The following is a 26,747-nucleotide window of genomic DNA, read 5'->3' on the forward strand; positions in this document are numbered from 1 at the left end:
TTTGTGGCTTGGCCTGCAGGGAGCCGTTCCCCCGTGGCGTTCCGTGCCAAAGGAGGCTCCATGACAGGAGTGCGTTGTGGGGAGGGGCTGTGGGCAGACAGGGTGCCATGCACACCCCACCCCTGGCCTGGGTGGGAACTGCTGCCATCCCACATAACCTCCACCAGGGCTGAAGTCTGCCCCTGAATGCCTCCCTGGGGCTGGCTGTTGGGTCAGCACCGTGACCCCTAGTGCCTGCAGCTCCTCCCACTCCCTGGGGTGGCTGGAGCCAACGTCAAGGCCCCACGGTAACCCCAACAGCTGCCCCATACAATGTGACAGGCCTGCCCCGCCCTGTGAATCCAGGGGGAAGCCTGGCTCCAGCTCCTGTTGATGGCAGGTGGCCGATACAGGGTGATGGATGCTGTCAGGCTGGGGACGGAGCTCTGGACACGGCCTCCATGCACCAGAGCAAAAGCCAAAGCAATCCAGGGTCGTGAGTCAGCAGCGCCCTGTTTAGTTTGCAGCCTGGATAGCCCAGACAGCAACGTCAGCAGCTAATGCTGCCTCTGGCATGTTGACAGCCCAGCCTCCTAGAGCTGTCCAGCTCCTCTCAGGGAAACAGCCCTGGGCACCTTGGCACAACCTCTTGTTGCTGAAGCCACTGGGGAGCAGAGCAGGGGGACAGGCCAGAGCGGGGGAGGATAATTAGAGGGGGGCTGTGGATGGGCACTGGGTGGTGGCGAGTGGGCAGAGGGGAAGGACGTTGGGTGCAGAGGGGCGCGGTGGGGATGTATGGTGGGGGCTGAGCGTGGGGAGGAGGTTGAGGGTGAGCAAAGCGGGAATGGAGGGGAAAAGGGCACTGAGGGTAGAGGGGGAGTGGGCATTGGGGCAGGAGGAAGAAGTGATGGTGGTGTGGTGGATGGAGGTGGGGAATGGGCATGCCAAGGATGAGTGGCCTGTGCGGGAGGGGGAAGGTGGGGCTGGTTTCAAACGTGGGGGAGGCATGTCTTGGCTGGATCTGTCCCAGGCCGGCAAGAGGGGTTTGAAGGGAGTCAAAGGTGTTTTGGGGTGAGGGTGGGGAGCATGTGGGGCGAGGAGGAGGTTATAGGCAGGCTGGTGTTAGCTGGCTATGTGGACAACTGTCCTCAGAGAACCCTAGGTAGGGCTGTGGGATACTTCCCCCAGGCACTCTAAGACAGCCGAGATTTCAGTGCAGGCTGTGCCCGAGAGACTGGTAATCTGGCCCCTCTGAGATAGTGACCATCTTGTATTCAGCCCCAGCCAGCATGAGAGAAACTCACCCTTCATCCTAGACCCCCAGTGGCCCGAGCCCTGCAGGAGCTTTTATGTGTTTTCTTCTCTCTTTTAGAAGGAATGAACTGCATGAACAAGAACCACGGCTGCGCCCACATCTGCCGGGAGACCCCCAAAGGGGGCATCGCCTGCGAGTGCCGGCCAGGCTTCGAGCTCACCAAGAACCAGCGGGACTGCAAACGTAAGAGCCCGGTGCCTGGCTGCTCCTCTCCCCGCCTTTGCTGTGGCTTCAGCCTGGGGGATACCAGCCCAGCTTCGTGTCATGAGACCCACCTTTCTCGGGGAGCTTTGGGCCTTGACGCAGCTCCATGGCCACCACCATTCCTTTATTAAGATAATATGTGTCTCTCCAGACTCCCACCCCCTGCTCTAGGCCACCCTCTCCACCTACCCAAGGAAATGAACCCAAGACCCGCTAGTGCCCAAACTTCCTGCATTAAGCGCTAGACTCAGGAGTCCTGACTCCATCTCTTCCTTCTCTGAGCACTAGACCACACTGCTCTCCCCAAGTCCAGGGACAAAGCCCCAAATCCTTGACTCCCAGTCACCCTGCGTTATGCTCTAGACCTCCCAGATCCAGGTAAAGAACCCAGGAGCCCTGACACCTGTTCCTTGCGCCCGCCCCGCCTCCCCCTCTCCCCCCCCCCCCCCCCGGCTCTAACCATTTAGACCACTTCACCTTCCACTGCTCTGCACTTTCCTCCCACCGTCTAGAAATAAAACCCAGGAATCCTGACTCCTAATAAAAGCTTAATAACACCCAATTGTCAAATGGGTTGATTTTCTGAGGTTTAAGGGCCGTGTTTCCAGCCAGTCTCCTTCACTGCTTTTGCAGCGTCTGTTGCAGACGTCTCTATCTGCCTGCCCAGCTTTCCAGTGGTTTGCGTGTGTCGTTGTGTCTGTGGGTGTGGGCTGCTGTCGGCGCAGGCTGAGGCAACCCCAGATAATGCAGAAGTAATTAAAATGGGGTCCCGACAGCTCAACATCCCCCAGTGAGATCTTTACAAAATCCCGTAGCTCGTTCTCTTGCAGAGACAACGGGCCAGAGTCATCTCTGGTATAACGCTGCGTGGACTTTACTGCTCTTCCTGGGCTTACACCGGGGCCGAGCCTGCTGTCTGATCAGCTTTAGTCTTAAAGTAGAAGATTAGCGCACCAGAGAATCACAAGAATCATCTACCCGGGGACTCGGTGTTGTCAGCCCCTCTGATCTCAGGCCAGGAATTCACTGGTGCTGCCAAGATTTTAATTTTTTTTTAAATCTTTTATTTATTTGATTGTTGTTTTATTTTCTCTCGGCAGAAAGGATGAAATGGAGCTTGAATCCAGCAAACTGATTCTCGCTCTGGGATAAGTTAAAAGAGCAACTTGCCTCCTTAAGAACATCGGGTCAGATTTTCAAAGCACCTAAGTGACATAAGAGTTTTTGAAAATCCCACACATCCCTAATAAATTTTTTATTACTGAGTAAACATTACCACGCTGGACCAGATCAGTGGTCCTTCTAGCCCACTCTCTGACATTGACAAGTAGTAGATGCCTGTGAGAAAGAAGCAAGAAACCCCATGGTAGTGTCATTCTGCTAAGATTTCTGCAGGGAAAGTCAGAGACTTAGAAATGGCTTCTGAGGATTTCTTTTAACCATTGTGGCTGAGACTTTCCCAGCTGCCTAGGGGATTGGGAATTGGGCAGCTAAATCTACTAGGTAGAATTACATCTCAATTTAAAAATTTCTGTAAACCCTGGATTTTAAATCCTTTCATAAATTTTAAGTTTAAACCATCCAAGATCTCCCTGAGCAGTCTTGGAACTAAACCCTGTTGTTCTGTGTATTTGGGACTGTCCTATCAGTTCCTGTTCCTATAGAGTTGAAGGCCAAATGGGACCGTTGTGATCATCTAGTCTGACCTCTTACATAACACAGGCCAGAGAATCCCACCTGTTCCAAGCTAATAACTATAATTTTCATTTCTGCTACTTGGGTTTCCTTGGGATTTGCACTTGATACCTCCAGCACCGTAGGCAGGAAGCCCACCACTAGGCCATGATGCCAGCTTACTACTTCCCCTTTGAATTGTGTAAGGTATTGTCCTCCAAGTAGCGATGAAATGGCAATGACTTTGTCACTACCAATTAGGGCCAAGATTTTCAAAACTTTAGCAATTTTGAGGGCCCAACTTGGGGCACTGATTTTCATGGGCGGGTGTTCAGCACTTTCTGACATTCAGGCCCCTTTAAAGTGTCTGAAGTCAGGCACCCAGAATCACTTGTCACTTCTGAAAATCTTGACCCTAGGCTGGATTTGAACTCACAACCTAGGGTGACAGGATCTAGATCTAACTAACTCTAGAGCTGCTCATTCCTCTCACCTCACCTCGGCTCGTTTTCTCACGCGGCTCTCAGCCTTCCATCACTAGGACACCAGTTTAAACATGGCCCAGCTGGGTATTAACTGAAAGTCGCTACCATGGGATGGTGCGTTGGCCAGTGTGAATCGAGCTGGGGAGATGAGTTCCTAGTAGGCAAGTGTCCACATGACAAAAACTGCCAAGAAAGGCCAGAGACAGAAGGGTCCTTAGGAATAGAACATCTCTCTCACATCCCTAGAGATGATCTAAATGGCTTGATCATCAGGTACTGGGTCAGTTGGACCAGTGCCCTGCTCAGGATGCCTGACTAAATGGATCATTTAGCCTAATTCAGTGTGGCAGGAGATGGGATGTTGGCATAAAGGGACCGTTTGGTGTGGCAATTCCAATCTCCAGACCGTCTGCATTCCCCTGCTCATGTGCAGTCCAGACCAAGTGCGTGGGATGATGATGTTTGGAACCTGCTCCCTGCTCTAGGCTGTTGCCGACTTCTTGACTGTGGGTTCTTTGCCCCCTGCAGTGACCTGTAACTATGGAAACGGAGGATGCCAACACACGTGTGACGATACAGACCAAGGGCCCAAGTGTGGCTGCCATGTGAAGTTTGTGCTGCACGCTGATGGGAAAACGTGCATAGGTAGGTGAGAACTGTAGCTTAGATCACACCTGTGTGTGTATGAGTTTGCGCTCTGGCTGGGCTGTGGATCTCAGCGCTCTTACACTAAGACTACTTGCTTACAAGGCTGCTGCCCCAGACTCCACTGAAGTTCATTGAATGCTCCCTCTCCTACCTGTAACACGCACCGACCCGGGATCCAGAGCTGTATAGAGAGGGTCAATACTGCTGTGAAAGGTTTATTCTCTGATCTGGCTCTGTACAGCCAAACAGTTGGCTCTGGGTCCTACTGAAAGTACCAGCTCTTCAGGCTTCCAAGATATAGTGGAGTTTTTCCCCCCACAAGAAATCTAGGTATTCTAAAGAGCAGCACAAGTTTTCATTGTAGGGGGGGTGTGTGTGTGAGTGAGTGAGTGATCCAGCTGCACATCATAAGCCCTGTACTGCTGTCCGGTAATTGGAAAGTCTCCTTTAGTTCAAATGGACCAGCAATAATTGGTGGTTTAATAGAGCTGGACCAGAATTGGACTCAGTATGTTTGAGGATGTTTCTAAGTAATCTAGCAAGGGTGGGGAAGTCTTTTGTACAGGCTTAATTAATACATAGATCTATATATATATTACGTGACAGCATGTGTTGTAATTGCAGACAGCTGTATGGGGTACATATGCATTCATTCACGGGCTCTTGTGCACATGGTCATGTGGCTAGTTGCATGTGCATGCCCAATCCTGTTCTCACACTTGCACATTTTCGAGCAGACACATAGGAGAGTGCTCTGGGAAAAGAACGAGGGATCTGAAGCTTTGTTCTGGGCTAGCTGTTGTCTTCCCTTGTGTTGTTATCCTCTAGTCTTTGGGGAAGAATGATGGGGGAGTTAAGATTTGGATGTGAGTCTGTTCCCAGCAGGAACTTGGCACCATGAGGTCTCAGCCCACCAACAATTGTCTTGCAAAAATGAAAAAACAAAACCCAACAACCCCCAAAATCAGCTTTTTTTTCTCTGTGTGTTTTCAAATTGTAAAACATCAAACGGAGATAGAAGTTTTACTAGTTTCAGATGCTTGAGCAGCTTAACAGCTGATTTGATTTAAAAAAATGTTACATTTGGGAAGTGATTAAGTCCACAAATTGCTGTAAACATGTTAGCTCTTACTGCAAAATAAAAAAGGAATTAAAAGCAACTGAGAGATTTAGCTCTTCAAGCCCCTGCTGTGCAGGCACAGAAAATGCCCTGCACACATTTCCATGAGGCAGCTTCATTCTACAAGCTCGCACCGGGAAAGCCCATCTCATCCCTCTCCTTGGCCTATGGGACTGTTCCATGTTTCACACACGCGATCTGTCCAGTCTAACTTTACACCTCCCAGGGAACAGGGCTCCCACTCCTGCCTCCTGGGAGATAATTCCCCACCCTCAGAGATCTTACTGCCAGGAAAACTTTCCTGATATTCAGACCCCAAGTTTTCCCTTCCTTAATTTCATCACATTACGCCTAATTCTACCCTCTTTTGCCTCCCTAAATAATCTCACTCCTTCCTTGGTGTTTACAGATATGTGTGTCCTGTTCCCCCTTAGAGTTTAGTGAGCAAATCTCTATGTAGTATCAGGGAGTAGCTGTGTCAGTCTGTATCCACAAAAACAATGAGGAGTCCGATGGTACTTTAAAGACTAACAGATTTATTTGGGCATAAGCTTTTGTGGGTAAAAAACCCACTTCTTCAGATGCATAATCTGTGTATTTATTTCTATTCATCTCTCCCTCTTACCCCCCTGAACATCCGTGCTACTCTCCTGTGCACACCCTGCAGTTTGTCAGTATCTTTCTGGTACCAAGGTATTTACCCCCGGGTGCTCTTGCACGAGAGCCGTATAGATCCTGTTCTAACACCTCTTGAAATCAATGGCAAAGCAAGCTCCCATTAACTTCAGTGGGAACAGGATCGACCCCATGGGGAGGAACTAGTGCCTCCCTGCTCCAGGATGTGATGCCTCTACCTATGCAGCCCCAAGCTGCTTCAGGTGTCTTTTTGTGGCAATACTGCACTGCAAACGCCTGTCTAAATTATTGTCCACCATCACCCCTAGACATCTCCCTGCCCTGCTGCTTCTCCAGCCTCTCCTTCCCATTGTATATCTGTTTGGGAAGTTAGTGGGTATATAAGCGCTTGCATCTCCTCTGAGTTGAATCTCATTGTGTTCGTGGTGTTTTCTGATCACGTTTCCAGTCACTCTGACTCCCTTGGTATTTCTCTGTCCTCCTTGGTGTTTTCAGCTCCTCCGATATAGAATTATCTGTAAATGTAATGAATGGGCAGCTTAATCCTTGGTTCTGCGTCATTAACGAAGAGATTCAACTAGACCGGAGCTAAGCTCTCTGAGACCGGGACTGTCTTTTCATTGTGTGTTTGTACAGTGCCTAGCATTATGGGCTCCTGGCCCAGGACTAGGGCTCCTAGGCTCCACCACAATACAAATGATAAATAATAATGAATAACGCTTGTCTCTGGGGTACCTCCCCTTGCTTTGATGCTCTTGATTACCCTTGTTCCGCGGCCCTTCAGCCTCTTTTCGATCCTCCTGCCTTCCACTTTCTAATTACAGCTGTGTTACTCTAACCAAAAAAAAGTACAGTTGAGTGGCCAGATCTAGTCTTTATAAACAATTGCTGCTTATTGCTCAAGTTTTCATGATCTTCCAGGAGTTTAGTGATTTCCCCCCACCCTCCCTTATTGATTGAACTAGGAATAAAATGAAACTAACAAGGCAGTCATGGCCAGGACTGCCCTCCTCGCCTTTCTTTGAAGTTCAGTACCATATTTGCATTTCTCCACCCTCATGGCAACGCCTCAGTTTCTCTCTCTCTCTCTCTCTCTCTCTCTCTCTCTCTCTCTCTCACACTCACACACACACGCGCGCGCGCGCCAGTGGTATGGTAAAGTGGGTTGCAGATTCCCTTGAGAGAATCTTTCTTCTACAGACACCAATTTTTTTCTATGGTCTTAACAGGGGAAAAGATGAGGGGCCAGATTTTTCAAGGTTTTTTATTTAGGTGCTTAAAGATGTAGATTGCCTAGCAGAATTAGGTGCGTAACTGCCATTGACTTCAATTGCACTTAGTCGCCTAACCTGCTGAGAGCTTTGTCATTCCCACTCGGCCCCTATTTGCATCCTTAGGTGCTTCCATATCTCTGTAAATATGTTTGGTTTTTCCAAATATTCCCTTGCATTCTCTGTGCACAAGTCAGGCAGGGCTCCTTCCATCCTCTGGCCTAACCATTCCTTCTGTGGCTGGGAAGTCTAGTGGTTAGAGTTGAGAACTGGGTGCGCTGGACACCTGGGGTCCACTCCTAGCTCTGCCACTGACTCACTCGGTAACCTTAGGAAAGGTAGGTGCTTCTGTTTCCCCACCAGTAAAATAGGGGTAATACCTACCTCCCAGGGCACCAGAGCCTAATGCTTTAATGTCTAGCTAGTGTTTTGAAATCCTTATCTGAGGCCTGTACAAGGCTTCAGGATAATGTTCTGATAAAGGATGCGGGTCAAGATTTTCAGAAGTGTCTAGGGATTTAGGACACACAGCTTGTGGGGCCTGATTTTTAGAGGGTCTCTGTACTCAGACATTTTAAGGTATCTTATCAAGTTGAACCCCCAAATCAAGTCACTTCCGAAAATCTTGGCCAAAGAATCCCCTTTCATATTTTCCCAGCCCCTTAGAAAACATTTTCCTGTGCGATTCAGGACATGTAGTTTATCTTCCCACTAACTCACCTCCATGCATGCAAGTAAATACAGCCACGAAGCATTTTAGTAGTAACACAGGCCACCCAAATCCTGACTAGCAGCTGATGCCCCACTCTGGACTCATCCCAGGGGGTCTGTTCACTGCATCCACCCTGCCGCTCCTTCCTCCCGCAGCCATGTGAGTTACGGACACAGCATCCCTTTCAAATGGGGCCAGCTTCCAGCATTGCCCGTCCCTTTGTCTGATGAGCCATGCTCTGCCCTTGGCTACACCTGGCTGTGCTGATCAGTGCGAGTGAGGACAGGATCCAGCCCAGCACGGTTGGTAGCATCGGAGTGCATCTGAGTCCCCTAAACTGTGAACAGTGCGGGATTGTGCTGCCGTCTGTGACTAACAGGCAGCCAATCCCGCCTTCCCCGCAGGGATGCCCGGCCGACAGATTTATACTCAGGCAGAAGCTTAGGTACCTGCTTGGATATTTATAACTGCTCTTTTTTGTTTTACGGCCGGGTCTCAGCAAACAGCTTCCCTTGCTCCCCCAGCACTCCCCCTTCCTTCTCCATTTCCTCTGAAATACTTCATCATTTCAAGGGGAATAAAGTTTCCAGGGAGGGCAGTGCAAACCTGCTCCCCCAGCCGAGTGCTTTGAAATTGAATGCGGTGCGTTTGAAGGGCCGCTGGGAGCAGGCTCCTCATGCAGGTCTCCTTCAGCTCACACCAGCCAGCAGGAAGCGGGGTGGCTTCATTTGAATGACAGTTTCATTAGGCCGCGGCCGGTGTTTTTCATTTTTCTGCTTTTTATTGCTGCTTTTAAAAATGCAGATAATGAATAACATGCGTCCTAGCGGAGCAGGGGCCAGCCCTCATGACTCCCACCCTGGCTCCAGGATCGGGGGAGGGGAGGCCGATGACCTTATGTATTTGTTTATTCTCTAAAGCAGCCTTTTCAACAGCCCCCAAACCCGCCCCGCCCTGTTGATTAAAGTGCTCTGCAGCGGGTCAGGTCAGCCTTGCATGATGGGAGGGGCTCTTTCCCTCCGCCGTTAGAGACGCCAGAGGAAAGCAGCAGGCCTGCAGTTGTGTGCTCAGCTCTGGACTTGAGGCTTTGTGGTTCCATATGGAGAAAACATGTCTGGGAGATGCACTGTCACTGGTGGAGGTGTCAGTCACCCTGCAAAAGTGCTCCCCCGAGGCGTGGCTTGTGCTCCCCAGAAATGGCAACACTGCTTTATAGCACGCTCCCCAGACGGCCCAGCGCTGCCCCTCATCGCAATATGGCCCGCTCCCCAGACAGCCCAGCGCTGCTCCTGATCGCAATATGGCCCGCTCCCCAGACGGCCCAGCGCTGCCCCTGATCGCAATATGGCCCGCTCCCCAGACGGCCCAGCGCTGCCCCTGATCGCAATATGGCCCGTTCCCCAGACAGCGCTGCCCCTGATCGCAATATGGCCCGCTCCCCAGACGCCCAGCGCTGCCCCTGATCGCAATATGCCCGCTCCCCAGACGGCCCAGCGCTGCCCCTGATCGCAATATGGCCCGTTCCCCAGACGCCCAGCGCTGCCCCTGATCGCAATATGCCCGCTCCCCAGACGCCCCAGCGCTGCCCCTGATCGCAATATGGCCCGCTCCCCAGACGGCCCAGCGCTGCCCCTGATCGCAATATGCCCGCTCCCCAGACGCCTGATCCCCTGCAGCTGGACTCCCCCATCCTGCCTCGTATCCCGCTCATTCTGTTGGCCAGAATGGGGCGAGCATATTACAGGCAGGTCTGCCTCCCTTAGAGGGCCTGTCTTTTCTCCAGTGCTCCAGTCTGTTCCCCCCTTTACCCCAACATGAGGAGTGCAGACCTGTGCCCAAGGTAGATATATGACGTTTGCATCAGTGCAATTGGCTTGAGCAGCTGTAAGATGTTACACGGTGTTCTAATGTGGGAAGGAGCATGGGGGGCTGGGGCAGCCGTTCCTGGTGCATCTACAAGATGTCTTCTGCTCCCTGGTGGACGCCCCCACAGTCACAAGAGACTGACCGTGCAGGAGACACTCCCTCTTCGTTGCTGCAGAGCAAGGGAATTAAATCCCCTGCGCAGGTGTCCTGGGGGCATCTATCCTTCCCAACCCCTGGTTTGTCCAGCCATGGACATTTGAGGCAAATCCTGGTGGCAGAGTAAGGTCCCAGGTGCCCGTTAGGATTTGCCCGGTACTGAGCGCTGCAGAGAGCCGAGGACCTGATGCGTCTGGGAGTAGATTGCACTCCTCTCTCTTTTCCTTCTCACCTTCCTCCTCTCTTCGGCTCCGTCCTGGCCCCTCCAGTCAGTCTGGCCTACCTCTGGAGTTTGTTTCTCATTAAGCCCTTTGCTCAGACACTCTGATTGTCTCTTGTCGCCTCGCCATCCCTGGGGGATAATCAGTTCCACATGGGCTGTGCACATATGGGGGAAGCACTGCCCAAACGCTCGCCTTCCCTGTACTGCCTGGTTCCTGGTCCTTGGGTCAGGCCCATCTGCTTGGCTTTTCCTCTGTGGAGGGGTGAGGAATTGGCTCGGGCGGCCCTCAGGAGGCCCAGCGTGTGGAGAAATGACTCCCCCAGCTCCTTCTGGCCTGCTACGGTGGATCCGTCTTACTAGGCAGGGATCCACACAGTCATATGGTACCCATGGGGGAAGCAAAGCCAAAGCCTGACTCAGGCTCAATCCTGACCCTAGTGAAGGCGAAGGCCCTGGGACCTCTGCCATCAATTTTAATAAGAGCAGCAGTTGGTGCTTTATTCCTCAGCCCCCAGGCTCCCCCGGGTGCAGACTGCTCCAGACCTCACTGCCGGTGCTGCCTAGACCTGGTCCATTGTGGTGCCCACCCACCCCCGGCTTGCCAGGCCTCGGCCTTCCCCAAGCAACCCCACCAGCACGTGTGTGTCATGCGCTTACCCCAGAGCCCTCTGCATTGGGCCCTGGCCTCCCTGGAACCCCCTGTACCAAGCCTCAACCTCCCTGGAGCTGCCCGTCTCACGTCCCCTCTCCCTGCCCCAGGCAGCAGCGTACTGCCTGCTCCTGAAACCTCTCCTCTAGGACCTCTCTTCCTCATACTTATCTTCGCCTTCTGTGACATGTCTGCCCCTCCCTGAGCCCCCTGCAGCCTGGCTCAGTGGGGCTGTGTCCCCCTTCCCTTTGTCTCCCAGGATCTGCTCCAGCCCCTGTCAGGCTGGTTGGGTTCATTCCAAGGGTGCTTTCCATGGGATTGTCCCGGGGGGATATTTGCTATGCAGATTATGACAGAATACAGCTCCAGGCCCTGCTACTGACTTGAAGCTGGTGACACAAGGCCAGATTCCCAGGTGATGGGCAGTTACGCATCAGTAGGTGGGCACTGGGGGTCTAAATTTCTTACTGGTGAAGGAGCAGAAGAAGGTATATGTTAAAGTGTGCTCAGAGTTACTTGGGCTTACTCCTCCTTACACCTCCCTCCTGCTTGCGTTTCCTGTCACACTCTTCTTTTGCACCCACGGGGCCTGATTCTTCTCTCTCACCACTTTTACACCAGTGTCACACCTCATTTACATCAGGGTGAGTGAGTGTCACACCTCATTTACATCGGGGTGAGTGAGGGCAGAATCGGGCCCTTGGGGTGTCCATAACACCGACTGCCTTAGCCCTTGCCTTAGCAGGAAAGCTGCAGTTAAATGGATTGAAAACTGATCTAGTTAAACAAGTGCGACCGACCTAACAAAGACCCACTTTAAGCCCATTTAACCCTTGCTTAAATTGGTTTAGTTTGGTATATTACTGGATTAAGCTAAACTGATTTAAGTGCCTCTCCATTAGGAGGTCTGCACTAGTTTAACTACATGGATTTTTAAATCAGACCAGTGCACCTTTTCTCATACAGACAAGACCATATGGACTCAGATCCTCTTCATTGCCCTTACACTCAGTCAGACTCCCTTGCACCCATCACACACGCCTGCTGTAGCTCGCAACCTCTTACACATCCCCCCAGATTTGATCCTGTTGTGTGGGCGACACTCTGCTGCCCAGATAGCGAAGAGCTAGACACCAAACGAGGAGACACGTTAAATACTAACCAACTAACGCTACTTCTCTTTGCACCCCTCGGTCTTTCATCCCCTCGCCTCCAGCCTGTAGCATGAGAATCCTGCCTCTTTGCGTCAGAGGACATGGGAGGGGACTGCCTCAGCAGTCTGCTATGTGTTGTGATGGACCGGGTGACGGAGTGGATTGATGATGCAAGCTCAGGCCTCTGTGCCAGGCTCATTGGGGTGGGGGAAAGGGAGGAAATCTTTGCAAATCTGAGAGGCAGAGAATGAGAAATAATTGAAATTTTAAAAAGGCAGGCTTCTTGCTGGACACTGTTTCTAAATCACTTTTTTATAATGTTAAACAGGGGAGAGGCACCTCCAGCAACACGTTACCCCCCAGACGTTTTCTAATGGTAAATATTTTTGTTCTCTCTCTATCTCTTCGAGGAGTTCTAACCGTAGATGCATCTTGTCTTGGGATAATAACCGGGCATGGGGCCTGAGCCGTCCACCTAACTTGCATGCCACACTTCCCGCCCTAGCGCATGTGGCTGAGGGGTCATTCATGATGTGCTTTCCACCTCCGATGCTTACTAACCTCCCCCGCCATTGCTACTTCTAAACCCGCTGCAGCAAGGCCAGCCTGGGATCCAGCCGGGAGTTGTCTCTGCTATTGGAGAAAGAGAGAGAGAGACAGGGCCATCCGACGAGGAGCAGAGCTTGTGTGGGGCTCTGATTAGCTGCCAGCTTTGCTTGTGCTTATGGCCAGTCCTGCTGTCAGAAGATGTAACTGGCTTTCAAACTGAGGATTAGTGTCTGTAGGAGGGGCACTCAAACTTTGCCCATCTCAGCAACATAAGGTCCTCTCTTCAATTTCCATGTAATGGAGAAGATCATGGTTTCTCTTGTCTCTTAGTGCAGAGGTGCAGTTACCAGTCCCAGCATGCAGCGTGCCTAGCTGCCCTGGTCAAAATGGAGCATTGCATTGTGGGAAGTGTGGTCCCCAAAGACTGTACCACTGTGTCAAAGACTGAAGTGGCTGCAGGTAGCATTTTCACATTTTTGAGGCCCCCTGTTCAAAATAGATGTGGGCAAAATTTTTCACTCTAGTAGTTTGTTTGCCCAAAAATGAAGTTTCAGGGCAACTTTAAACTATTTGCCAATTCAGGTCGAATTCGGCAAATAGTTTTGGTTGAATAAAAAGAAAATGAAAAACAAAAAGTGAGAAAAAGTCAAAATGGCATTTGAGACTTTCAAAATTAAACTTTCTGACTTTTCGTTTTGAAATGATGTTGCGTTGAGAAATCGAGCTAGGTTTTGGTTTTTAAATTAAAAAGGTAATAAACACAAAGGAAACAAAAAAATTTGTTTGGGGTCAAAAGAGACATTTTGTTTGACCCCAAACAATTTATTTTTCATACTGGTGTTTTGTTTTGGTGAGTACAACTGGAAAATGTCATTTTCCACCCAAAGTGAACGTTTCTTTTCTGATTTATTTTTTCTGATATTTTATTTTTTGACTACCAATCTGGAAACCCAGTGATTCCCTCCGTTCTAGTTCTAATCCCCACTGTAGGCCTGCCCCAGCCAGTGGGCAAGTGGTGGACTCCAGCGTGGCTCTGATGTAAGAGTGGAAGGGCAATAGAGTGATCTTGTAGTTAACTGAGATGCCAGGTACCCCCATTATGAGGGTCCCAGCCCAGAGAAGAAAGGAGCTTGCCACATATGGAAGGTCAGTGCCAGGACTAAAATCCAAGTCTCCAGCTTTCTAGGCAATGATGTAACTTAAGCTGAAGGGTCAGCGGTAGCTAGCTACCGCTGATCCTTCTAATCTAGTTCTAGGCGATTAGAACTAGAGCAGAGGGAACAATTGGTTTTCCAGAGTCTCTATTACTTTTGCCCACGATGCTGTTTTGCTGGACCACCTGTGAGCTTGGATGTTAGTCAGGGAGAGTGGTGCTGAGAGTCTGTCTGGAAAGAGCTTTCTCCGAAACTGCTTTCCCCTCCGCAGTGGGAATTTGGGGAGTGGCTGGTGTCCGTTTGGGGCAACCAATTTACAAATAGGACTTTGCAGGAAGGAAGGAAACACAAAGCCCCTGGGGTCTCTCCCAGAGACAGCATACTGGGTAGCTTCTGCAGTGGGTGAGGGTCCCTTCTGCATTGTCGTTGGTGATAGATTCCAAAGGGTCTAGCTGTCTGGAGGACAGAGCCAGATGTCTTTTCCCCCTTTGTTTGCTGAAAGGGGATAGTGCATCAGTGATGGCCAGTGCCCTCTCCTCTTACAAACAGGGAGTTCCTCTAACTTGGCGCAGCTTTGATCCCTGTCCAGATGTTAAATGGAAGCCCGGGGCACCTGTTCTGTCCTATATTTCACTCTCCACTTGGTAAATGATAATGCTCTTCTCTATGTTGATTGGCCTTTGCTTCTGGTTTGGACTCTGGGGAACATTCGAGCTATGTGCATTCCCTGTGGAACACTCTTCTTCCCCCAGTCTCTGCTTCCTGGGCCACTGAGACCGGGCACTGCAGGATATCCTCTTCCCATCATCCCCTTCCCATGCTTTCTCTCTCTCTCCCCTTACAACCGGGAAGACGCATTTATTGCAGTGAATTGTTGAGTTGTCAATGTCCAAACCTCCCAGTGTCTGTAAAATGAGTTTCTTTCCAATCACAAAAGAGCTGCTTGGCCCAGGATCGAGCGGATAAAAGTTCCCCTAACAGTTTGCCCACACTAAGTGTTTGCTATGACACAAGCATCACAAATGTGACTAACAGTCACCAGGATTCAGTGCATTAACCATCATTGCACTAGCCTCCGCTGACCCACCACAGGCTCTGTGAAATAAAGCCAAAGCTCCGATTTTTTTCCAGCCAGCCCCCTGAATTTCCCGCACACAACCATTGTTTTGCTTGTGCAAACTGGTGCTCGTACACACCGTGTTTTCACACATGCAGTCTCCCTGTCCGCTTGTGCACCAAAGCACAGGTTTGAAGCGTGCAAACCTAGGCAGGTGTGCAAATACTGTGGATACAGTAGAGGTGGCTGTTTGAAAATGTGTCTGTGTCTGTTAGACAAGCCCTTGAAGCTAAGGAAACAGCTCCCCAGACATAGGCACAAGGGGAAACACAACGTTATGGCGACTTCTCATTGGGTTTGGCAGCTTTAATTGGCCCTTCAGAATTTTTGCATAGGATACTTTGCACTTAGCGCCTTTCGTCTGAAGATCTCAAAGCACATTACAAAGGTATATAGTAGCCCCACTTTACAGGTAGAGAAACCGAGGCACATTATAGATGAACTGACTTGCCCAAGGCTAGAACCCAGGAATCCCCAGGCCTTATTTTCTGAGGTGCTCAGCACCAGTAGAACCCAGTGACTTCAATGGGAGTTGCGGGTGCTCAGCACCTCTGAAAATCACATCCTTCCCTTGTTCTGAGCACTAGAGAACACTGCCTGCTGGCCTTTAAAAGCATGTGCCAGGGTCTTGATGGTTTTCTCATGAAGATTTGTTGTTAATTTTGTGGGTTGTAATTTTGGCATAACAGTTGCAGTTACGCAAACTGCCGTGATGAAGATTTGTCCTCGGAGGGATGTGATTAGAACTGCAAATGCTGCTTTTGAGGGGAGGCTCTGCAGAGCATTACCCCAGTTTTTTGACCACCCTGCATTGCATCACACATTCCCCTGCATCCCAGTGATCTGCCTTTCCTCCCAGGCAGGCTTAAATAGGCCTGTCCGTAAAGCCCATCAGCTCAGCACTACCCTTAGATCACCCAGAAAGATCCTTGTGCTGTGAGGCAAAGGACTTTCTCTTGCTGTGGAACCTGCTGCGTCCACAGCACCTCCTGGCTTGGGAGCCAGGGCAGATCCGGCATTTAGAAGTTTTCAGTAAGGGGGTTATCGCTTTAGACATGCTGATTAATCGCTCTCTGCAGTTACTGTATCTCAGCAGTACAGCGATAGCAATTGGTTCAGATTAGCTGACAGCTGATTGGATGAAAGTCGCAGGATTAAATCCTTCAGCGTCTGGTTTCAAGCCAGGTAAACAGTCAGTTCATCTTGACTGGCCAAGGGCTTTTCTACACTGGTACAGACTCATAGTATGGACAGGGCAAGCAGCCATAATAATAACAACACATGGCTCTTATTTAGCTCTTTTCATCCACAAATCTCATAGCGCTTTAGAAAGGAGGTCAGTATTCTTATTCCCATTTTACTGATAGGGAAACTGAGGCACAAGGAGGGTAAAAGACTTGTCCAAGGTTGCACAGCAGAGGAACTGGAAATAGAACCAGGTCCCCTGAAGTCTAGTCCAGTGCACTCTCTACTAGGCTACGCTACGTCTCTGTAGGATGCACTTGTACAAAGTGTGGCTTATTCCAATTTCAAGCAGGGCAAACCTCCATCAGTGCAAATAGCATCTTCGCCTAGCTGCACGGAGGGTTTGCACTGGTGCATCTAGTCTCTTCTGACTGGAATCATCTGCATAGACGTGGCCAGACCTAACCTCCTTTCTTGCCCGTTCTTCCTTTTAAGGTTTTTCGAGAATTGTTTTGTTCCTCCTTGGATGCTTTCCTTTGGCAGAGCACAGCTACTTCTCTCTTAGCTGCTGGGCCCAGCTCAGCGGTATTTTAATTGTGGTTGGTTTCACTTTTGTACAGTGCCCAGATACATTGTGATGGGCTCAATAGGCATTAATTAAAACAGTCCCTGCTGACGAGGGCATAAACACAAAAATCCTCGACCTCCATTTATGTAAGGCAGATGAGAAATCAAGGACGGCAATGTGACTTCTAAGATGGTGGCCTGATTCTGTTCTCACTCTCCCTGGTGCAAATGAATTATAGTTCCATTGAAGTCAATGGAAGCACCTCAATGTAAGTCTCAGAATCGGTCCCTTTTTTCCCCCCTAGCCCTCAGCGTGTGCTGCAGGGAATTAACCTTTCAGTTCCATATGAACCAAATTTATTCAGAGTTTTCAGTAAAAACACAGGCAGACACAAGATGCACAGAAAGTGTGATACTGTGTTAAAAGGCTATAAACCAAGGACTTTAAAGGGACCATCTGAGGTTAAAGATATAATGGGCCTGATTTTCCACTGCTGTGAACCTTGTGTTGTTATTTACATCTTTGCAGAGTGGGTGTGAAATGCTACCAGATCAGAATAGCAACACTTTACCCCACCTTGCGCTCACTTTGCATGGGGGTAAATGACTGTAAGATGCAAAGTAAAGAAAATCAAGCCCCACCTACTAAAAAATAATAATACCCAACAAGTAAAATTCCTAACCTCTTTTACAGAAAACACTGCAGATGTTTAAAAGTGACAGCATTTTGAAAATCTCATGTACTCTGCGCCCCTCTTGTGGCTTACTTTAAGCATTTTCTTCAGCTCAGATGATAAAAACTGAGTAATTAGTTTGTGTTCATAACTGCTGGTCAATTTCACATGCACCAGCACAGATTCTGTTTTTCCTTACACAGGTGTAACTCAGGAGTCAGTGGAATTACCCCAGTATGAAAAGAGGATTGTGAGCAAACATTAGCACAAGGCTGCAACGTATTGGTTGCAAACACAGCAGAGGAGAGTTTATGGTTTTTTTTGTTTTGTTTAAAAACAACATCTTATGCTTTGCCTTGCAATGGAAATCACAACGTGCTGGAGAATTTTCTCTTGGTCTTTGTTCTTGTCAAAGCTTATTTTTACAAATCTTAACTTTGAAGACAAATTTGACTTGACGAGGCCTCTTTAATATTGGTAGTCTGGTTTTCTTTCAAAGAGTCTTTGATTTCGAACTGAAATCTCAACATAGACCACTCAGAGGTCGAAAAGTAACTTCTGCTGGGGTATGAGTTTCTTGAAACCTTCCCTTCTGAAACAGACATGTGCCCTGAAAGCAAGTTTATCAAGTTGCCCTGAAAGCAAGTTTGGAAACTGATTTCAGATGAGGCATAAAAGCACTTGCAGTTATTAAAGGTCTCATGGCACTTGAAGAGTATGGATGTTAACCCCACTGTCCTCCCTAAACATCCACACTGCCTCAGTTTCATTTGAATACAACGGTCTTCTTCACTTCCCATCCTAAACTATTGTGCAGTGTTGCTTTGCACTGTTAAACAGATGCCATGTTCCACCCCAGAGGTGGCCGTGTTGCAGTAGTGGTTAAATGATCCATATATGCTGATCATCGTGGTCCCTTCTAGCGTTCAAATCTATGCAGTTTTATAATCTAGATGTTTGCTGTTGTTTATCAGTGAAAGAACACCCTTCTTAAAAAAAGACTCGGGATCCTTTGGGGAAAGCATGTTAAATGAACATGCTGGCCCAGGGAATGCAGGAAAATGTCGTAGTTTCCTTGCCCCGATAGTCCCAAAGGTCAGTGCAGTGGGGAGTAGGGATGCAGCCAGGAATAATAAAGGAGGGAGAAGAGCAGTTGTTGGCTGCCTGGATCCCATGGAACAGAGAGGAAGGGTAATGTCGGGGCTGGTATCTGAGTTGTTGTTTTAACGCATAAGGCTCTTTTTGTTTGTCCGTGAGCTGTGCTGATTGCAGCCTGCTCCAGCTGCTGTGTCATGGTCAGGAAGTGAGACAGCGGCTTTCTGTGGGGAGGTCACTCTTGTGTCTTTCCTCCCCCCCCCCGGTGATTCAGCCAGCCCTTGCCAAAACCCTGTGTGGTTGGGTGAGTCATGTTTACATACTCCACGCCTGGAGAGCCACATTCCCTCAGCCACTCAGGGCTGATATCACCACAGAACAATGGATTCCACCCCACACTGCAAGCAAATTACTGTCTCCAGAGGCCTGAGACAGGCAGGGGCGAACCCAGAGCTATAATTAGGTTTTGGGTGTTTTAGGAGCCGGAGTCTCGATTTCAAAGGCTATTTGAAGTCAGTGGGACTTAAGTTCCTAAATCACTTAAGCACCTTTGAAAATGTTGCCCTTTGTCTACCCAGGAGATTTGCCCTGATTGCAGCCAGCCGCACTGGTGGCAAACCACAGATCGGCAAAGCTGTTCTTTGCACTGGTGGAGCTTGACACCGGGGAAGTGGCACCGGTGCCAGTCCCGGTGTACAGCAGCTTTGCCTGCCTCCGCTAGGGTCCAGGCCCAGATCCTCAAAGGTGTCTAGGTTCCTAACTTCCAGTGATGGGCCCAGGGTCTTATCTGGTGTAAATAGGTGTCACTCCATTGAAATCGGTGGCGCTATGCCAGCTTACTGCAGCTGAGGGGTCCGTCGTCTTGCATGCACCACTGCAAGTATCCCAATAGCGGAGTCTGGCTGACTTGGTTCTTGCCTTCCTCCGTGTAAACACAGAGCATCAAGGGTCAGATATGGATTCCGTTAAGGGAGCACATGGCGTGTAATTGTCTGACGCGTCCCGTCTAGCCACTCGCTCTAGGGGTGGGGACTTGGAATTATTCTGTGCGGGTCCCCTTGCTTCCAGTGTTTGTGCTGCCTCATAATAAGAGATGCTCTTGGTTTGGAGGCAGCATGCCCTAGTAGATTGGGTACTAGGCTGGAAATCAGGAGAGATGTGTTCTAGTCCCCGTTAGACCACTGATTTGCTAGGTGAACTTTGGATTAATCTGTACCTCAGTTTCCCTTCCAGCCCATTTGTCTGTCATGTCTGTTTATGGCCTACACTCTGTGGGGGTGTGATGGTGTCTTACTGTGTGCATCTACAATGGGTCCCTGACCTTGGTCGAGGCCTCTAGCTTCTACTGTAATGCTACATGATGCTCTCGGTTCTGCATAGAAAGGTCTTAGGGAGGTAGACTAATCACTTGGATGTGGGAGGCGCACCAAGAGCCCAGAGGCAGCCACTAGAGAGAGATACGTCCTCCACCTCTATCAAATGTCGTCATGCCATGTGTTCTCTCCGTTCCTCTAAAGGACGGTCACCCTGATGTCTCAGTCCTCTACAGTCGCACTGTTCCTTCGCTGAGCAAAAAGGCCTTTGTGGGACTAGAACTCAATAACCCCTACCTCCCAGCTCAGAAAACCGACTCAAACCCAGCTCTGACCCCTTTGACAATCATCACATGAGACATGCCATTTGCTCACCTCCAGCTCTCGCATAGCTGCAGGTGTCAGTAATGGTTATAAAATTATCCAGCCATAGTATTAGGCTATCTGCTTTCCTGCGGAGGGTAGTTCCGGTGATTGGCTGCACGCTATGTAAGCATCTGGGTACATAGATAGGTGAAGAAATATGTTCTTAGCATTACATTTTGTAACTCTACTGGCCACTAATTTCATAGAATGGTCCCTTTGTTCTCTTGTGATGAGACAGCATAAAAATAGCAGCAGCAGGACATTCACAGAATAATAATCCCAAATCCCCAGCACAGCAAACAGCGGTTAGGCCTTTCAGTCAATTACACTTTGTGTGGTTCCCGCAAAGAGAGAGAACCTGGAATTTGCTCTTTTCCAACAAATTTCTTCGGCAGGTTAGCACATTAGGGTCCTTGACCCCAAATGTCTCAGTCATCCAAGCAGCTAATGCTCTGGAAGGGAAATTTTATTGGTCTTCATTAATGAATTTCAAAGCATTGTTCTAATGGTTAGTACAAAAACCAAAGATTTGGTTTCACAGGGACATTGGGCAAGATGAAAATGTTGCATTTAAAATAATGCCTCTTGCTGTTGTAACAGCAACGGCTGAGTTTGACGACAGGAAGTAATTAACATTGTAAAAAATCGAAGGTGCCCTTTGCCATTGCTGCAGTGTGTACATGGTTTTGTTTTGCAAAGCTTCATTCAGCTTGGACAGTGCAAATAGATTTTCATTTCATGGGGCCAATCCCACTGTCCATACCTCTGTTTACTCTGCCAGGGAACTATTCCTGAAGCAAGGCGCTGCTGAGCATGAGTAAGGATGGCAGAATCTATTCCAAATTTCAGAAGAGCCTGGCACACAGGGGATGAGCTCTTTTGAAAATCAGTCCAGCAGTGCCACGGTAGGAGCCTGAGGGCTTTTGAAAATCTGATGGTGAATGCTGGGTAACATTTTCAAGTATGTCTACCTAATTGAGGAAGCTAAATCCCACTGATTTCAATGGGAGTTAGTATCTAAATACCTTAGGATCTGACTTCAAAGTCACTTCTGAAAATGGGGCTTAGGCATCTTTGAGAAGTATTCTCTGCTGAGCACTTGTAAATCTGGCCCCATGTTTCTAGTTAGATTCACTTCTTGTTTTCCCCCTGTAGCCCAGCACTGGTGTGTGTGGGTTGCAAACAGTGCCCTGGCATCGTTAAATCATCCCCAGAACTCTATTTCCCTTGAATTATAATTTTCTTTAAAGGGAAAAACCATTTCTACTAGCATTGAGGTTCGTAAAACTTTTTATTTCACCACTCCCTGTGCCTAGCTTTAAGCATGTGAGGAGCCCCGTGGAACTCGTCACATGCTTAAAGACAGGCACATGTGCAAGTTCCTTGCTGGATGGGGACCAGAACAGCCTGCTCCTTTGGGAAGCCAAAACCTCTTCCAGTCACAAACAAACTCCACTTTCCCAGTGCCTGGGAGTGGCAGGTGGCCTCCTACAGGGATTTAACTAGCTCACATGTGCTCCCCTGAAACCTGCCAGCAAACTGCTACGTCTCAATCTCATCTCAAGTCCCATCTCCAAACATTCCTGAGCAGCCGCTCTGGCTTTTACCTGTGTTACTGCCTGACATGTTGTTTTAATAGACCGAGAAAACGTCTCCTGATAGAACAGACCAGTTCCCCTTTCCTGTCTGCCGCGCTTCAACCAAGATACTCTGATGTTATTAATGAGCAGATTCTTTGAAGGAGAGAGGGTTATCTAGGGGCTAGAGTCGGGGACTGGGAACCTGGACTCCTGGGTTCTTTTTCCTGCTCTGCTGTCGACACACCAGAAGCCCTGGGATTAGTTACTATAATTGGGATGATAATGCCAATGCGCCCCTCAGGATGTGGGGAAGGCTAACAAATGCTGTCAAGTGGTTTGAAATCCTCTGAAGAAAGGCATGCTAGAAATGCAAAGCATTAGGGAGGCTGTGCTCAAGAGGGATGCTGCCAAGTAGATTTATGCCCCCCATCTGACCTGCCTTAAAACTTCTACTATCGTATTTTAATTTAAGCTAGTAGCAATTGTTCTCCAGAACCTGAACATCTATTAAAAAGGAAAACCCTCAATTCTGTTGCTGAGACATTAAAGACAACCAGTGGCAACAGCTGTTCAGTGTTTATGTAGGACCTACTGTAAAGTTTTGTGGTCTCCTGGTCCCTTTGTCGGCTGCTCAGCAGTAGGTCACTTAGCGGGCCCTGTGTGGTCGACATGTGTGATGTTGGTGCACGAACAGATGTGTACGTCTCTCCCACCCTTCCCCAGCTTTCTTGGGAAACTCTCAGGCAAAGAATCAGTGCTTTCCAGATGGAAAAAGCCAAACTCCATGTTTCCCTCCAAAGGGAGGTTAAAACTAATACAGGGAGAAAAGGGGTGGGTGTGTGTGTGTGTGTGTGTGTGAGAGAGAGAGAGAGAGAGAGAGGTGTCGCTAGTCGCTATTAATGACTGTGATTGCTCTACCAGTCAGTCAGAAGATTTGCTCTCTCTTCCAGAAGCACAGGTAGGTGTCCTCTTTGCTTGTAGAAAGCCCTGACCCGGGTTTTGTTGCTCTGCCATTACGTTCAGACAACCACTGAGCTGTGTGACAAGACTTTCAAAAAGGGATGAGTAGGCACCAGCTCAACTCAAGATGCCCAAAAAAGGGGCTGGATTTGCAGAGGGCATTCAGCTCTTCCTGGAAATCTGGCCTGTTTGGGTATGTCTAACTGCAGCTGGGGGACCGAGCTGCCCAGCCCGGGTAGTGAGACTCATACTAGCTTGCTAAAGATAGCAGTGTAGATATTTCCGCTTGGGATCTCGAACCCACCCAGCACGAAGTCGCCTCAGCAGGGTGTTTGCACCTCACTCCTAGACTGGGCATCCTTTAAAAGCATTTATTGCTAACCTCTCTCTCTTTCTCTCCCCCCACCATGCAGAGACCTGCGCTGTGAACAACGGGGGCTGTGACAGCAAGTGCCATGACGCAGCCACAGGTGTACACTGCAGCTGCCCAATGGGCTTCATGCTGCAGCCAGACAGGAAAACTTGCAAAGGTAAGGGACCAGTGAGCGAGGGCCTGGCAGCTTTGAGCCCACCTTACATGTGGGAGCATGGAGCCAGCCGCTCTCCCATTAGAGGATTATTCTCCGCTGGGAGCAACTTTTACTCCTGGGAGAATTCTGCACCACTGTGCATGTGCAGAATTTATATTCCCTGCAGATTTCTTTGCTTCCCCACAGAAAAATTACTTTCTGACAGGGACACAAAAGGAAGCCACAAGAGCGGTCATCTAACCCTCCCTGGCAGTATGTTTTGTGTGCTCAGGGTAGCCTGCAGAGAGGTAAATCACTGTGGGGCAGGACTGGGGAAGATCCAGCTGGTGGCTCCTACCCTGCACCGGGCTCAGCTGCTAGTTCCGGCTGGGCTGGGGAATTCCTCTTCCCCTGCATGGCATCAGGGGCCATGTCAGATCCACCCCCGGCTGTAGGAAGCTCTGCACCCACACACACCGCCACTGCACTTCCTGCACCCATCGTTCCTCAGCTGCAGGGGGAGGGATCCCTGTACCAGGAGCTGCACCCCGATCCGCCAAACCCCTGTGCATCCAGACCCCCTCATACCCAGACCCTCCTGCCGAGCCACAGCCACCCCCGCGCACACACACCTAGAATCACACCCCCCCCCAATAAACCCCAGTCCCCCTACACTGGTCTGTCTCTCTGACTGGCCAGGGCTCTGAGAGCAGGTGGGGATTCTTCAAGGTCTCCGGATGGGATCCATGCCTAGAGAAATGTTTCAGTGGCCATGGAACAGATGAGAGAGCTGCATACGTCTCCCTGGGGAGCTCCGGTTCTTGCCTTTTGCATTAAGAAGCCGTCTTCCTCTCTGCCCCCAGTCCCTCTCTCTTGCCCATCAGCCCCACCTCAGTCTGCTCTGCAAGAGTTCAATAACAACATTCGCTCTAAGATTAAACCCCATGCGGAGGAGCATTGCTGTGCTATAAGAGAGCTGGGGCTGTCCCCACCACCATCTCGCCAGTGTCTCTGGAGGCTTGGTGGGCCAGGCAGGGCACTGGCTTTTAAGAGCGGAATTCGCGGTGGAGGTGGATTCCAGTACTAAGTCTTCCTCGTGCGTGGGGATGGTGACATGTGGGTGCTGCGTGCCAGACCCTGTGTTTGAGGTAGATCTATACTGAGGTCCTATGGTGATGGGTATTACACCAGAGATCTGTGCCTAGATACTATGGTGATGGGCACTGTGGTGTGCGCGTGGGTTGACGGGCTGGGGCTTGAGTATCTCAAAGAGTTTGGGCAAGATGTACAAAGGGATGTAGGTGCCTACCGATGCAGATGGGCGTTGAGTGGGATTTACAAAAGCGCCTAAGTGCGTTAGACACTGAAGTCCCATCGACTTTCCTGGGAGTTAAGCACCTAACCTGCTTAGGCACCTTGTGGACAAAAGCACCTACCTGTATCATCCAGCACCTAAGCACCTGGCCCTTGGCAACATGAGGCGCTCTCCTCTCTCCGCCCCCGTCCTCCGACAGACCAATGTGGTTAGGCCTGAGGGCGAGGGCTGACTCCCAGCCGGAACAAAGGCCTCTATCCAGACTGTACATCAGACTGTGGGAGAAGAAACGCTCATTGGGAAACCAGTTCACCTTCAAAGGGAGGGAGCTACGTTTCCCACCTGAATGGTCCCTGCTCCCCGAGCTTACCTGGGAAGGTGCACCGTAGCTGGGATTGCGGGCGAGGCGCACTGCACCCTGTCCCCTGGAGCAACTTTTGTCGTTCAGAGGTGTTAAAATCCCACTTCCCAGCCCCCACCCCAGTTCTGCCTGGGAACAGCAGCCCTGTTGTTCCGATTCCTTTTGAGTCAGGGATTGTAGCTGCCTTGTGTCAGTCCCGTTCCCTGTGAAACCCCGAGGCAGGGGGAAGGTTCAGTCTGGCGGCAGTCATGCAGCACAAACACTGTGGTGGGCTAGCAGTTAGAGCAGGGCTCTCAGTGCCAGGACTCCTGCATGCCAACCCCAGTGACTCACTGCTTGACCTTCAGCACCATCCTGTGAAATGGGGTTGAAACATCCCAGGGGGGATCGTGGGGAAGGTTGATCTTGTGATGAAACCAGAGGACTGGGAGCTGGGGAATCTGGATTCTGCTCCTAGCTCTGCTACAGACTTCCTGGGCAAGTCACACACTGTCTCCCTGTTTGATGGCTCATCTTTAAAGCGGGATAACATGGCCCTATGTCAGGTTGTTGAGAGGCTAACTTCACTCTTTGCAATGATGACTAATATTCTTGCTGGTGGTAACGGTTGAGTCCTAATGTGTGGGTGTCAAGGAAATTGACCCATTATCCCAAAGTCAGAGTGGACGTATTGTTTTGTGCAGTGTTTTGAGGTTCCTGGATGGCAGATCTAGAAGTATGTATGCTATTCGTGTGGTATTACTGAGTAATAACCCATGCACACCCTTAGTACAGCAGAGGTAACCTGGGGGATGGCTGCATTACATGGGCTGTCTGGGCGATGGCCAATCTGGTTGCAGGAGGGTCTGTGAAATTTGCACCTGTGACATGAACTGTAGGAGCAAATACAAGTCTGCTGCTTGCTGGGGCTGTACTTAAACAGAAATGCGGGCCAAATGGCCATCAATCCATCGTGTTTTAAATTAGCAGCAAATTCACTCCATTTTTTTAAAGAAAAGAAGGAACATTTGGAGGAATTGGGGGTAACACCAACACATGTGCATGTGGGTGGGCGTGAGTGAAAGAGACAGATCTGGTCTCACACACACACACAAGCTTGGGGTTCCAGATACAACCGCGCTGCGTGCTGTCCCTTCAGCGGGAGACCCTTGCCTCGGCCAGCCCCCAGGAGAGAAGGTGAAGCTCCAGAAATGGAAGGCGCCTGCATTCTGTCTTTTGGCAGCTTGGGGTCCTTGGCCGTAGTTGAAAGGAAAGCACCATCCTGCTGAAAGCCATCTACCTGCCTGACCGATTCCAGACCTCTCTGGGCTTCATTATTATTGTTCAGAGCACACCACCTTTCCCATTCTGACGTTCCAGGAAAGCATAATAACCCAGAGCCATATCCCCTGTGTCTGGGATTTTATTACAATTGCGAGCTGTTTTACTGCTAATTCACTCACAATAATAAAAGAAAAGCCACAACCCCAGAGAGCCGCAGCTGTTGTCCTGGAGCTGAAGGCAACACAGAACTGGGGGAGGGATTCAAATGAAGCTTTGGGCAAGGTCTGCCCTGAGCTCTTACCTGGGATTTGTCAGCCCAGGCTCGTTCTGTTTTACAGGTCATTTCCTAGCAGTAAATTTTCTGGCTAGTACAAAACCAAAACCGACCGCTTTGTAGGTTATAGAAGCTCTTTGGAAATGGGGAGGGAGGGATTGTTTATTTTTTAGTGTCGCTTATTGCCTTAAAGTCAGGAGGTTTTCGAAACCTGCATGTTTGTTTTGTCTCACTCCTGTTCTTCTGAGGGTGATTTTTCCCTTTCTTGTTTTCTGCCAGTCTCTCTCTTTCTAACGCACGCGTTCCCCAAGAGCCCTCAGCCCCACTTGCCAATGGCGACTCCCCAGAATCTTTGTATCTGTGTTAGAACGGA

General features: G+C 49.7%; 1 protein-coding gene and 1 long non-coding RNA gene across 10 annotated transcripts in view; one reads left to right on the forward strand and one right to left on the reverse strand.

Moving 5' to 3' along the window:
• SCUBE3 (signal peptide, CUB domain and EGF like domain containing 3) overlaps positions 1–26,747 on the forward strand; it is a 98,426-nt gene that overhangs the window by 46,007 nt on the left and 25,672 nt on the right. For 6 of the 9 annotated variants that reach the window (XR_013634867.1, XM_073319490.2, XM_073319491.2 and 3 more), the window contains exons 5-8: positions 1,352–1,477; positions 4,186–4,302; positions 12,421–12,468; positions 23,066–23,182. Coding sequence is in view for 8 of the 9 variants with exons in the window: in XM_073319490.2 (XP_073175591.1) it covers positions 1,352–1,477; positions 4,186–4,302; positions 12,421–12,468; positions 23,066–23,182 (408 nt within the window). In the remaining variant the exon portion in view is untranslated. The remainder of the gene's footprint in view (positions 1–1,351; positions 1,478–4,185; positions 4,303–12,420; positions 12,469–23,065; positions 23,183–26,747) is intronic. The other 3 variants (XM_073319487.2, XM_078849733.1, XM_073319489.2) reach the window with 3 other exon arrangements.
• On the reverse strand, positions 5,595–25,084 carry LOC140901159 (uncharacterized). Its single transcript, XR_012155787.2, has 3 exons — positions 24,847–25,084; positions 24,598–24,751; positions 5,595–6,576 (listed from the first exon to the last, which is right to left on the reverse strand). It is a non-coding gene; the product is annotated as an uncharacterized LOC140901159 (long non-coding RNA).

The sequence above is a fragment of the Lepidochelys kempii genome, chromosome 21 (genome assembly GCF_965140285.1).
Source record: "Lepidochelys kempii isolate rLepKem1 chromosome 21, rLepKem1.hap1, whole genome shotgun sequence".
Lineage (NCBI taxonomy): Eukaryota > Metazoa > Chordata > Testudines > Cheloniidae > Lepidochelys > Lepidochelys kempii.